The sequence below is a fragment of the Hypanus sabinus genome, chromosome 5 (genome assembly GCF_030144855.1).
Source record: "Hypanus sabinus isolate sHypSab1 chromosome 5, sHypSab1.hap1, whole genome shotgun sequence".
Classification (NCBI taxonomy): domain Eukaryota; kingdom Metazoa; phylum Chordata; class Chondrichthyes; order Myliobatiformes; family Dasyatidae; genus Hypanus; species Hypanus sabinus.
In genome coordinates, this window is record NC_082710.1 from 62426164 (window position 1) to 62440114 (window position 13951).

Consider the following 13951-nt stretch of genomic DNA (forward strand, 5'->3'; position numbering starts at 1 on the left):
TTTTTCTTGTCATTATTCCCTAAACAATACAGTATAACAACTATTTACATAGTATTTACCTTGTATTAGGTACTATAAGTAATCTAGAGATGATTTAAAGTAATGCAGTCTTTAAGTCAGATTTGTACATAAGTCAGAACAGGTACATCTGGTATTATTTAGCATCAGTTGGTCAAACGTTTGTCTTAGTATATAGTATATATTTTACCTTTCTATACATATAAAACACTTAAGAAACATATGTATTTCAATAATTAAACCATTGTGTTGCTTAGTAATAATTGTAGCTTTCATTGGGGCACGGCCTTTCTTATGCTCCATTACTCTCACTTTATTCTTTAAAATTGTTCCAATCGTTGACCGACTGTAGCCTAAAACTTTTCCAGTGACCGATGGCATTTCACCTCTTTCCGATCGCCTTATTATTTCCACTTTATTTTCAATCATGATCGTTTTCCATCAGTGAAACAGAAACTGTGGATTCAGCAGGGGCCGCGGGCGATGGGTCCGAACTCCTCCAGGTCCTAAAGTCCACCCGCACTGAGACAGTTTAAATAAGGTTTGGAGCTCCCCTGGGTCCTACAGTCCACTTGCACTGAGATAGGTTAAATAAGGGACTTGAGCATCTGTGGTTTTTGATATCCGTGGGGGGGTGTCCCGGAACCAATCCCCCGTGGATAAGGAGGGCCAACTGTACTTTAATTCATAAAATGTGTATGTTTATTTGTTTAGCATTCATTGTCTAGATTGATTTCAACTTATTTTTTTCTTTTTCAATCTTTTTATTATTATTATTAATATCAGCATGATAAGATTAATACATAGAGGGATTACAAACTTACAAATTTAAACTGAACATGAAAGGATACAAAAGCAATAGTTACAATATAGTTAAGTCTTCCCAAATCATAAATGATACAAATCATATAAACAAAACAAAACTCGGTATATCATATATATATGTAAAAAAAACAAAAGAGAAAAAGAGAAAAAAAAAATTAACCCTAAGAAAAACTAATCTAACAACCTAATAACTAATAAAGAGAAAAAAAGGGAAGAAAAAAAAGAAAAGAAATGTAATGAATTTTATAGAATTTTATAGTATTTTATAGCTGTTTATAGTATCTATATATATAAAAAAATACAAAATCATCAGTGTCGCCAACTCCGATCCTCTCAACATATGTATAATCAAAACCAGAAAAACGAATAGGTTTGGAACAGGGTCTCATTACATCATATGAAAATATTGAATAAATGGTCTCCATGTCTTTTCAAATTTAATAGAAGGGTCAAATACAACACTTCTAATTTTCTCCAAATTTAGACATAACATGGTTTGAGAAAGCCAATGAAATACGGTAGGGGGATTAATTTCTTTCCAATTCAACAAAATAGATCTTCTAGCCATTAATGTGAGAAATGCAACCATTCGACAAGCAGAAGAAGATAAATGGATTGAGTCCATCATTGGTAAACCAAAAATTGCAGAAATAGCATGAGGTTGTAAATCAATGTTCAATACCGTGGAAATAATATCGAAAATGTCTTTCCAATATTTTTTCAAAAGTAGACATGACCAAAACACATGAGTTAAAGACGCTATCTCAGAATGACATCTGTCACATACAGAATTTATATGGGAATAAAAACGAGCCAATTTATCCTTGGACATATGAGCCCTGTGCACAGCTTTAAACTGTATTAATGAATGTTTCGCACATATAGATGATAAATTGACTAATTGAAGAATTTTATCCCAATTCTCAATAGGGATAGTAAGGTTAAGTTCTCTTTCCCAATCTTTTTAATCTTATAGAAGGGCTCTCTGAACATATTTTCATAATTATATTAGAGTTTTGATATTACACCTTTCTGAGAAAGATTTAGTTCTAACAAATTCTCCAAAATACCCAAAGACTCAAGATTTGGAAAGGTAGGAAGTACAGTGTTTAAGAAATTCCTAATCTGTAAATATCTAAAAAAAAAAGAAGAAATCTAGGCAAATTATATTTATTAGATAATTGTTCAAAAGACATAAAACAATTATCCAAAAATAAATCAGAAAATCGTAGTAATCCTTTAGTCTTCCAAGCTGAATAAGCTTGGTCCATAATAGAAGGATGAGAAAAGAAATTGGATACAATGGGAATAGTTAAAACAAATTGATTCAACCCAAAAAATTTCTGAAATTGAAACCATATACGTAAAGTATGTTTAACTATTGGATTGTCAATTCGTTTCTGCAATTTAGAAAGAGCAAAGGGAAGAGAAGACCCTAAAATAGAACCCAATGAAAATCCTTGTACAGATTTAATTTCCAGGTTCACCCAATGAGGGCTAAAAGATAAATCCCAATCCTTTAACCAATATATCAAATATCGGATATTAATTGCCCAATAATAAAAGCTAAAATTAGGCAATGCCAATCCACCTTCCTTTCTTGCCTTCTGTAAATATTTTTTTTTACCTAATCTAGGATTTTTATTCTGCCATATATATGAGGAAATTTTTGAATCAACATAGTCAAAAAAAGATTTCGGGATAAAAATTGGTACCGCTTGAAATGTATATAAAAACTTGGGTAAAATAATCATCTTAATAGCATTAATCCGACGTATCAGAGATAAAGATAATGGTGACAATTTAGTGAACAAACATTTAATCTGATCAATTAAGGGTAAAAAATTAGCCTTAAATAACTCCTTATAATTTTTTGTAATTTTAATCCCTAAGTATATAAAAGAGTCATTAACTAATTTAAAAGGTAAATTTCCATAAATGGAACCTGTCTATTTAAGGGAAACAATTCACTCTTATTAAGATTTAATTTATACCTGGAAAAATTATTAAATTGAGCCAACAATGATATAACTACAGGAATGGATTTCTCAGGATCAGAAATATATAACAACAAATCATCTGCATATAATGATAACTTATGTATATCCATCCCACGAGTAATGCCAAAAATGTTCGGTGATTCTCTAATAACAATTGCCAAAGATTTCTTATTTTTGATCATTTTATCAGCCTATCTATAATTTGCTCATATTGATGTTTCTTGAATTATTAGTAGTTCCAAACTATTCACAGCATAACAATGTGTCAAGTATTCATGTGGATCAATATGTTAACTGCATTTGGGACAATTAACTCTGTTAGCAATTTTAGCTATTAAAATCTGGGCATTTGATCTCAAACCTAAAGAGAGCATCATGCATTGTAATCACTGTGCCCAGTACAACAGCCATAACCACCATTCTATTCTTTTTACCTTTCATAAAACAGAACTTGGGGGTTGGGAGCTGGATGGGAAAAGCGTGAAACCTGACTGAAAAAGGTGTACACCTCATGCATTTATTTTGTTCTTTTACAGGTCTGAAAAAAAACCGGCTATGACATTTCCCCCAAGATTTCAAAAGGAGCAACAAGTGTATTTGGCAAGAAAAAGTTCAAGTGATCAAAATGGTATGTAAATATTTATTACCACAAATATTTAACACTCTTCCATTCCATGTTGATTTATAATGTAAACTTTATTGACAATTAAAATTGAATTGTGTATTAAAATGCAGACATTTTGTAACGATGAGGCAATGTGTAAGTCTGTATCTGATAAAATACAGTTCTGAGCAAACTCTATACAATGCTCATTGTTTCAGATATATAGTGGATGTCGTGTGTCTAAATTTACAAAGAGAAATTGCTCAGAGTTATGGCAAATAAATTCTAGCACAGGCAAAATGAAGTCGAGTCAGTACATAGAACTACACAAGTGAACTATTTTCTGAAACCCATCACCAAATATTGCAATGATTATTCGTGTCTGTGAAACTTCACCCAAGGGAAAATTGGTGTAGATTATTATTTTGGGTCACAGAGACAATAACGTTCTCAACAGATGATAATAGTCTCTGGTTTCTGTCTATCTGGCGCTGGCATTACTGAGGAGGAAAAATAGATTATGAAAAAGGATTTGAAGTTGTGGGACACAGCAATAAAACATTGGAAACCATGAACATAGCTATATTAGAAATCTATTCAAAGTGTGTATGTGTGTACTGTATCTGTTTTTAAAAACAATGCGACTAATGACAGGTAGATTTTAGTTGCCTTTGTAATATAGGCAGCTTAAATTGTCCTCTGTCACTACAATATATTGAAGTTGACCTGTAATGTGGTAAAGCTATCTTAGTGAATGTTTTCTAGTGTTCAAAGATTAATATAAAAGGCAGGAAGTACTACTATGGGCACATTTGTATTAATTTTGTCTCTTCATTAACTTTGTCAGAAGTTGGCCTCAATTTGATATTTATGTCTGAAAGTTAAAATTTGCTGTATGTTCATGTGATCTGCACATTTGCAATACACAGGGTTTTCTTTTAAGAAGTTTTCAAGCAAAATGATTGAATATTTCTGGATAAAAGTTTATAAATTGAACAAGTATAATTGTATATTGTAGTCTTGAAGCAATTTGAACATTTTTAGGTTAAGGCTGAAGTGAATTTCTATTAGAAATTAGAAGTATGAGAGAGGAGATAAAGGATAAAGATAAAGATAAAGGAGATAAAAGATAAAGGAGAGGGGAAAGTAGTTGATTGAGTGATAACTATTAAGTAGGGTACTTTCATTCTAGTTAGAAAATCATGGGATTATTTGGATGAAGTTCAGTTTTATTTTTGTCATAAGCACACAAGCGCAAGGTATAAATGCCATGAGAAATGGCTTATTGCAGTAGCAGCACAGTACAAGAACAAACATAATTTAACATGAACTTAAATTAGCCTAAGTTATACTTACAAAATAAACATTATGACACCAGCATGAAAGGGAGAACAACATTGTCAGAGGTAATGATAAAGTTTCTCAGGTTGGTTCAAGAACCTGATGGAAGGGGAAGAACCTTCTGTAGAACCTTGATCAGGCTCCATTGCTTCATGCCTAATGGCAACATTGAGATGAGGACAAGGCCCAGATGATGGTATCCCTGATGATGGATGCTATCATCCTGAGATACATCTATCTAAAGAGCATCGAGAGCCTGCAATAAATTTTTCATACAAAAGATGGCAGTGATAAAAGTTCAATACTTGTTTAATACAACACTGACTGGTCACCGTAGGTTTCCTGGGATTGGAATCGAACCCAATACATTCTGGCAGTGACGAGAATTTGACCACTTATGAAGACCTGATATGGTTGAATAATTGAAATACATTCCTTATTTTGATAGAATGAGTTTGTAGAAAGGATTGTGGGAAAGAATGGTTCGGTTGATCTTACAGTAAATTAAAAGGTCAGCACAACATGATGGGTTGAAGAGTCTGATACTTGTATGGAGAGAACACAGTAATCATCAATCGGAGAAGCTTTTAATCTATCTATAAGTACTCTATAACCGCTTGAATTGCTGTCAGATACCCCTCGTGACTAATTAAGATGGTCACAACATTAAGATAAATCCACATACTTTTTGTTTTATCCCTGTGTCCAACAAATTTTAAAAATTAGGAGTTTATTGGTTTCTTTTTTACTGAGGGCTAAATCAGCTATTTAACTGATTCTGTTTCCTACAGGCCACTGGGCCAAGCCTTCCTGTAGTCTCCTTGTCCTCCTTTCTTCTAAATGGCAGGGACTTTCAGATGATTTTTCCAATAATTTCCTTTCCTGGCCAGCAGGATTATTTTTCAGTTGGCACCTTTTTTGTCCCGCAGTGTTTTACTACAATTGGTATGCAATTCTCATTAAAGCAGGGTAGGATCCTGCATGGGTAATAGGGAAATAAAGTAATGGAATTTGGCTAATGACCTCAGGCCATAATGATATCATGTTTTGAGGTTCTGAATCTCTGGTAATGGGAAGTGCCATGCGGCCCAGTAAAGATCATCTTCAATGTGAAGATGGAACTTTATTCACAACAAGAAGCATAGCATTTTGTGAACTATTGAATTTTGGATTGAATAATGGATTGATGCAGTTGTAACTGTTGGTTGACTATGTTTCTCCCACTTGGTGGTTTGTGTAATGTCTTTCTTGATTTGTAGACTTTGAAGGATGTGAAGGCTTTCAGCAGAATGTTGCCTCAATGGCAGTGTATTAGCTACAAGGAGAGACAGGAAATACTTTAGTTTTCCTGAAGTGACAGAGGCTGAAGGGTGCCCTGAACAGTTTATATAATTGAGAGGTCTTCTCCTAGGATGGAAACATCAGACACTAGGAGACTTAGATTTAAGATGAGAAGGGGAAAGTTTTACGAGTTGTGCAAGCCAAGTGACTTTAAACAGTAGTGGATGCCTGGATCATGCTGCCAAAGAGAGGAAATTGGTGATACAATTACAATATTTCTGGGGCATTTAGACACATGCATAGAAAGGAAAGAGTTGGAGGAATCTGGGCCAGGTGCAGCCAGATCTGATTAGTTAGTTGTCAGTGCGGGCAAAATTGGCCGAATTGCGTCTTCCTGTATTGCACTGTTAGAGGAGAGGTAACGGGCAATTGAAACCTAATGGTTCCCTTCCTAATCTATCAGATCCAACACTGATAACTTGTTCATCACCTTCCTCACTGTTCCAATCTTTTCTCTTTCCTCCCTACTATCTAGCTTCATCTTTCTTTATTTTTGTCTACCTTCATCTGTCATCTGCTTGCCTGTCACCCAACTCTACTTCTTCCTCTCCCCTGCATAGCTTGATCTGCCCATCATCTTTCACCCCTCTTCAGTGTACCAATCACCTACTGGCTCTTCTTTCACCACTTCCCCGCTTTATAATCATTTTCTTTCTTCTCCACTCTTAGTGGTGATGTAGTTTCCACCCAAAATGTTGAGAATCCCTTCCGCCCGTCACCCCACAAATGCTGCTTGATCTGTTCAGGTCTTCCGACAGATTGTTGTTGCTCCAGCATTGGCAATCACTTGTCTGCTTCACTATATGACAAGTCTGCAGGGCACCTTTCCCAATTACTCAACAGCCCTCCAGATGTTTAGTGACTTTAATTTTGCTGAGTTGATATGTTTGAGTAAAGTCTTTGTCCATGTTTGATGCTTAGGGTTTTATTTTCTTTTTGGTTTGGTGCAAATGAGTGGTATTCTGAACTAATATAGAGTGATGTATGGGATAATCTGACTTGGAATAGAATACCTTCTTTTCTCAGGAACATTAAAATAAATGGGTTTTGCACCAGTGTGAAGGCTTTATGATACCATCATTGTAGCTAATTTAATTCCTTATTCATTAATGGATTGAATTTAAGTTTCCTAGCCGCCATGCTAGGAAAGCAATGTGTGGTGCTGAATTCATTATTTTGTGTGTTTTTTTTCAATTTGGAGAACAGTGCAGAATGGGCACTTCTGGCCCTTTGAACTGTGCCGCAGGCAACCCCGACAAACCCTTGATTTAACCCCAACCTAATCGTGGGCCAATTTACAGTAACCAATTAACCTACTAACCAGAATGTCTCTGGACTGTGGGAGGAAACCAGAGCATCTGGAGAAAACCCACGCATTCCACGAGGAGCACCTACAGGCTCCTTACAGGCAGAGTTGGAATTGAACTCTGAACTCCAAAGCTCCGAGATGTGATAGATGTCGTGCTAACTGCTGAGCTACAGTGACACCCGTTTGCGGCTCTAAATTATTGGTAAAAATTCACTGTTAGCAATTTCAACTATTAAATTAACTCTGAAGTGCCTCGGTATTTTTAAAGCTCTTCTTGTGCAGTTATATAACGTGTGCAGTTCTGGTTGCCTGGCCATAGGAAGGATGTGATGAAGCTGGAAATGGTGCTGAAAAGGCTCACAAGGATGTTACCAGGACTGGAGTGCTTGAGCGTTAAAGAGCAGATAACAGCTTGGCACTTGTTTTGCCAAGAGTGAAGGAGGCTGAGAGATGCATAGAAAGGCTAGATGGTCTTTTTCCCCAGAGTAGCAGAATAAAAATCTAGAGGGGTAGGAAGGGAAAAATTTATAAAGGAGACCTGAGGGACATCTTTTTCTATACAAGGTAGTGATAAGAGATATGAGATCCTATATAGGGCAGGTATAGACAAAGGATTTTAAAGACATTTGGACAAAAATGTGGCTAAGAAAGGTTTAGAGGTATCTGAGCCAAATGCTACAAGGCAACTTGCTCAGTATGAGCAAGTTGGGCTAAAGTTTAAGTTTATTTGTCATTCAACCATACACATATACAGCTAAATGAAATGGTGTTCCTCTGGGGCTAAGGTACAAATCATAGCACATAGCACTTAGTTATGATAACACATAGTCACAAAATTAATAGCACAAGTTCCTGAGTGACAAGGCCTCAAGCTTGATGCATGGGATGTTCCTATTCTCTGTAACTCTTCAGTGATGTATCAAAGCTTGCAAATTAAAAAAAAATTAGATAAAACTAACATAAGAGGATATTGTCCATGGTGGCCAAACACTGGATGAAAGTGTAACACCCTGGGTCGCCTCAGGCTCGCTCAGCTCATTTCGTCTAGGGGAGCAGCCTTCGGCCCCGCCAAACTGGGTAATCAGCTGGTGTGGATGCTGTGTGATGTCCCCACCTCGCCCAAAAACAGACAGTACACCATATGCGATTAAATGAGTACAATTTATAAAGGTTACTATAACTAAGTGATTAATAACGATACAGTATATATGAAGAGAAAATTAAAGAAAAGGCGCCAAACTTATCAAAGTCCAAACCACTTCGTGCACAACCGTTGGAGCTCAATTACTGAAGTCTTCTGGCCACCATTCGATCCCCTCCGAACTCCTCGACTCGCAGCTCAGGACCCTCCCAACTCCTCTATTCTCCAAACAGCTCAGGACCCTCCGAGTGGTCAACCAAGCACATCTAGCTTCATCCCCCCCCCCCCCCCCCCGGAGAATCTCCCGGCCTCGGACGATCCTCGCCCAGCTTAGAGCATTGCGTCCTCTCTCTCGACCCCCTCGCGCCGATCTGCCCAAAAACCCCCGTCAACAAAAGCTTACAGACTCAGAAGAAAGAACATTAATCTCCATTTGGTTTACAAAGGAATACCATTCTGGTTATCAGTAAATTAGCATTCCTGCTAGTTAACAAAAAGAAGAAACCCTCTTTACAAAAGGTTTCAGAGTATCTTGTTAAATTTGAGTTGAGAGGCTTCAGTTCAACAAGGAATTTCCATAGATTAGCACTGCATAGTCCTCAGCTTTTGTTTGTAAATAGCTGTAAAATTGTTATCAACAATGTTTGGGAAGTTTGCCCAAGTTAATTCAGCGTTAAAGAAATGTGTAGCTCATATTTCAACCGCGTAAGTGCTGATGTTTTGGTAAACCGTATTCAGGATGTTGTTGTGAATGCCTCCTTTGTTGATTAAATGTGGTGTTTTTACAATTGATATTTGGAAGTAAATACTTGTGTCTTCTTGGATACAGCCTCCTAAAAATAATGAACAACGAAGGTTCTCCTACTGAGGAAGTAATAAAAAAAATGTAGTATTATTAGAAGAGTACTCATGTGGAACTCCAAGCCAAAGCTGATAGATCCTAAGGACCTGATGAGCTTCATTTCAGACTTTTGAGAGAGCTGTGGAGTTGATTCTGAAATTCAGAGCTTTTTAATTTTTACATATCAGAAGTAACAATTATTTGGAAGGGAAAGCTACTCATTTACTGTATTAGTCTGGTAGCTGAAGTCTATAATATAAATGATATCGAGATGATTACGAAACTAGTAACATCAATGAGCAGAGTCAACATGGATATCTGAAAGGAAACATGTATTCAATTAAAATGTTTGGAGTCTTGATGGATCCAGTAGGAAGAATCAATGTAAGTTGGTGTTTGGAATTTCTGAATGCTTAGAATACAGTTACGTAGTGGATAACTAAGGTTTGAGTATATGGAATTGATGTAGATTGATTTAGTTAATAGAAAAAAGTTAGAATAAATGGTTCTTTCTTGGGTTGGTGGCTATGACGAATAGGTTACCTTGTGGATCTGTACTTTGAAGAGCTGGAAGTGAACCTCTGAAGTCATGGAATTGGGATTTATATTTTTTTCAACCAAGATCATCTGTGTCTTCACTTTTCTTAAGCCCTTTTCCCTTCTTGCACTTACCATCTCAGTGGGAATGCCTGTCAGTTTTTATTTCATAGAACATAGAAATTTACAGCACATTTCAGGCCTTTTGGCCCATAATGTTGTGCTGACCCCATAACCTACTCTAGAAACTGCTTAGAATTTCCCTAGCGCATAACCCTCCATTTTTCTAAGCTCCATGTACCAATCTTAAGAAATTCTTAAACGACCCTATTGTATCTGCTTCCACTACCGCTGGCGGCAGTGCATTCCACACACCCACCATTCTCTGTGTGGGAAAAACTTCCCCCTGACATCCCCTCGGTACCTATTTAAATCACCTTAAAACTATGCCTCTTCATGTTAGCCATTTCAGCCCTGGGAAAAAGCCTCTGGCGATCCACACGATCATCTTGCACACCTACTTCCTTCATTTAAATTTCAGGAGGACCAAAACCATTAGCTTTGACAATCAGTTGACTGCATATCATGATTATTGAATTCTCTCACTGCCCAATGGAATCTGTTCCTGAAACAAGGTCGTCAGTCAAGTTCTACTCTAGCATAACCCGATGTCAGCCATATTTTTGTTGAAACTCACATAGGATATTAAATTGACTTGGTCATCATAATAGAGTTAGAGTTCCCAGCATTCTTAATATATAATGATGAATATCTTTGTCAATTGTGGAGTCAGAATAACTACCTTAGAAAGTGAACGTACCCAAGAATCATCACATTTAGAGTTTGTCGATGGCTGTGGTATCAGTGAATTTCCAAGTCCTTCAGTCTTATATATTTTTTCCTATTGCTTGTTTTAGCTGCACTCAATGTTCCTTGTTTCTTTCAACTACTTTTATATTCTGCTCAATTCCTTGCCCAGATTTTTTCAGATGAAGTCATTTTCATGGAAATTTAAGAACATTTTCATTATTTTGTGAATTTTTTTTGTCACATTCTGCTTTCTTTTGGCTAATGCTAAGCAGGTGGCCTTATTGTTTAATACTCATTGTTTAAATTCCACCTTCAACCTTGCAGATCTTCCGTCTTGTACTTGTGAAATTAAACAGAAAAAAATGAATGATACTGCTCTATCTGCACACCTGCTCTAATGTACAAGTATTGTTGATATGAATGGGATATTAGATGTGTTAATATAACAATAAAAAAGACAGTCTAGTTTGATTCATTAATCATAACCAATGCCTGGCCTTTCCAGACTCGTTTGAATATTGTACCAGGTTTTCTGTCTTCCATGCTAAATAAATTTTTCCAAAATCCTCATTTTAATCCATTCAGTCTTGACTAAATGTCACTAATCTTTTGGAGAACATTACACTTTATATCAGGTTCCCAATCTGGGTTCCCTCAGACTCCCTTGCTTAATGGTATTGGTCCATGGCATAAACAAAAGGTTGGGAACTCCTGCTTTATATGAAGTATTTCACAGACTTCATGGTGTGCTAATTCACTTGAAAGCCAATGAAGTTTTCAAATTTTAAAACTACCATAAGAAGTATGGCAGCCACTTTGTGCATAGTTTTCTGCTACGAACAACAGTTTGAATGTCTAGTTTGAGGAATGTTCAGTAAGATAAATACTGTCCAAGAGAATGGGCAAAGTGGCGGGGAGTTAACTCTTTGTTTTTCAAGGCACCATTTGGACCTCTCACCTACTAAAAGTCTCATTGAGAAAAGGCAACAATACAGCAGCATTAGAACTGGATTGTGGTTCTTTCTCAGCTTGAAGGACCAACATCTCTATCTGCTTATCCCTCAGTTTGCATCATTTACATCTGCCTGTCTGCCTACATACATCTATATCTAGGCTCCAAGCTTAGAATATGCTCTACCCTTTCCACTTTGTTAGAGGTCCTTTAGATTCTACGTAAAATTCTGCTGCTTGTTTACACATTTGGTTGCTCCTAATTTTTCCTTGGGTTCAACATTAATCCTTTAGCTCTCTTGTGTGACTATTTTCTCATTTCATTGTAATCATAATATTTTTGGTTAGTGGGGTGGCAATCATGCCCTTAACATAAATGTATAATGATGTGTTTAGTAATTTACATTAAAGCCAAACTCTTTGCACTTTCTGAATGAAAGTGAGGTTGAGATTTGAAAGGTTCATTGAATTGATGCTACATACATTGAACCTTATAGTTTACGTTTGGATCGGTAGATTTTGGCAATTTCTTCAGATCTACACTTTGTGTCAAGTTCTACAGCTTTAAGAAGTTGACCAATAAAGCAGCATATGTAAAGCCTCAGTTACAATTGCCCAAGTTATTACTTGATCCCTGCAGAATTGGGACTTATTAGTATAGACTGGTAATCAAGGTCTGCTCTTTGCCCAACCAGAAAAATAGTAAGTTCCAGTAGTTCAACATGATTAATATTCAATAAGACTATTAATTATAAAGACCCTTATCATTGGTCTTGTGATTTTTGGTTTTGATAAACTCTCTTTTTCAAATTTGTAGTTGTTTGGAGCAATACCGTGGATACGCAAAAATATGATTCATCTGCTCTTCAGTCAAACTACAATAGTGAGTTGGTGCAGTCGCGACTGAAGGAAATCTTATGCAAATATACCAATGGAATTTGGTTCTCAAAACTGCCACAGTTGTACAGAAAAATGTTCAATGAGGATCTCCAGCAAGAAGTTTTAAAGCAGTTAGAACATTGGACCCATGTGTGCACAGTGAGTGGGTATTATAATACCAGCCTCATTATTCCAAAAGAGAATTTTGAATGATATTTCCAGATTTGGTTAACTTTTTTTTGCTCCTCAAGCTACTACTTTCTTGTCCATCTACTATCCTACCATGTTTTGGGCTGCGGGGGGGGGGGGGGTGTGGGGGTGGAGAGAAGAATTAAAAGCTGTGCATAATCTTGAATTGCAGACTTAATAATAGGTTTTTTTATGTCACCACTGTAATTCATGAGTACCTAACTGGGAAATATGCACTGCTATCAGTCAATCATTTCAGCTTAATGTTTATTGGAATAGTTTTTTTGGACTTGTTTATTGGAATAGTTTTTATAGGTCTGTGATCAGTTTGTAAATATAATTTTAGTGTAAATTACTGCTTTAAAGGGCACTTTTCTCCTTTTCATATCTGGTAGAAGTTGATAGTATTTTTTAAAAAAGTTTGTATATTTCTTTTGAGATTCTATTAGTGTCTTTTTAAAAACTTATAATTTACTCAAGTGCTAATGGTAATAAATATCATGAGTGTATTCAATATTGTGTCATGCCTTTCCCCGCTGAACTGGTTTATTTCTCTATCCCCACTGCTCATCCTCAATACCACCTGTGACCTCAAGGCCTGTTGTGTCGACAGATGTGAGATGGCCTAATTTATGGTGCATAATATCCATACTTAAGATACATAGTTGACATTATAAAATATTTGTAATTGAGTATCTCAAACATTCTTTTAATAAAAACTTGCCAATTTATTATTTGGGTGTAGGGGCCTTAATCAGAGTTGTACAGCACAGAAAGAGATCTTTTTTCTCATCTGCACTACTTCTAAGTGCTTGCTTTGGGTTCCTGCCTTCTGCCTGCCAAATCAAGCATGTCTAAATGGTTCTTAAATAAAGTGATAGTATTTGATTCCAGTTCCTCAGTATTAATGGTATCAATCATTTTGTGTAAAATGAAAAGGTGCCCCTTCAAATCTTGGATGTGTTAGGTCCAGGGTAGATATAGTAGGTCCAACATATCCAGTCTCTCTCCACAAGCTAAGTGGTCATAGTGAATTTTCTTTGCATGGTAATGTAGTGGTTAGTGTAATGCTTTACAGTGCCAGCAGTCGGGTTTCTATTCCCACTGCTGTCCATAATGAGTTTGTACGTTCTCTCTGTGATTGTGTGGGATTCCTCTGGGTGCT

General features: G+C 36.3%; 1 protein-coding gene across 3 annotated transcripts in view; it reads left to right on the forward strand.

Annotated features, from left to right (window-relative positions):
• The window catches only part of LOC132394191 (tudor domain-containing protein 7-like), a 137687-nt gene that overhangs the window by 53156 nt on the left and 70580 nt on the right, over positions 1-13951 (forward strand). For all 3 annotated transcript variants that reach the window (XM_059970033.1, XM_059970031.1, XM_059970034.1), the window contains 2 exons: positions 3380-3471; positions 12536-12756. In XM_059970033.1, the coding sequence (XP_059826016.1) occupies positions 3380-3471; positions 12536-12756 (313 nt within the window). The remainder of the gene's footprint in view (positions 1-3379; positions 3472-12535; positions 12757-13951) is intronic.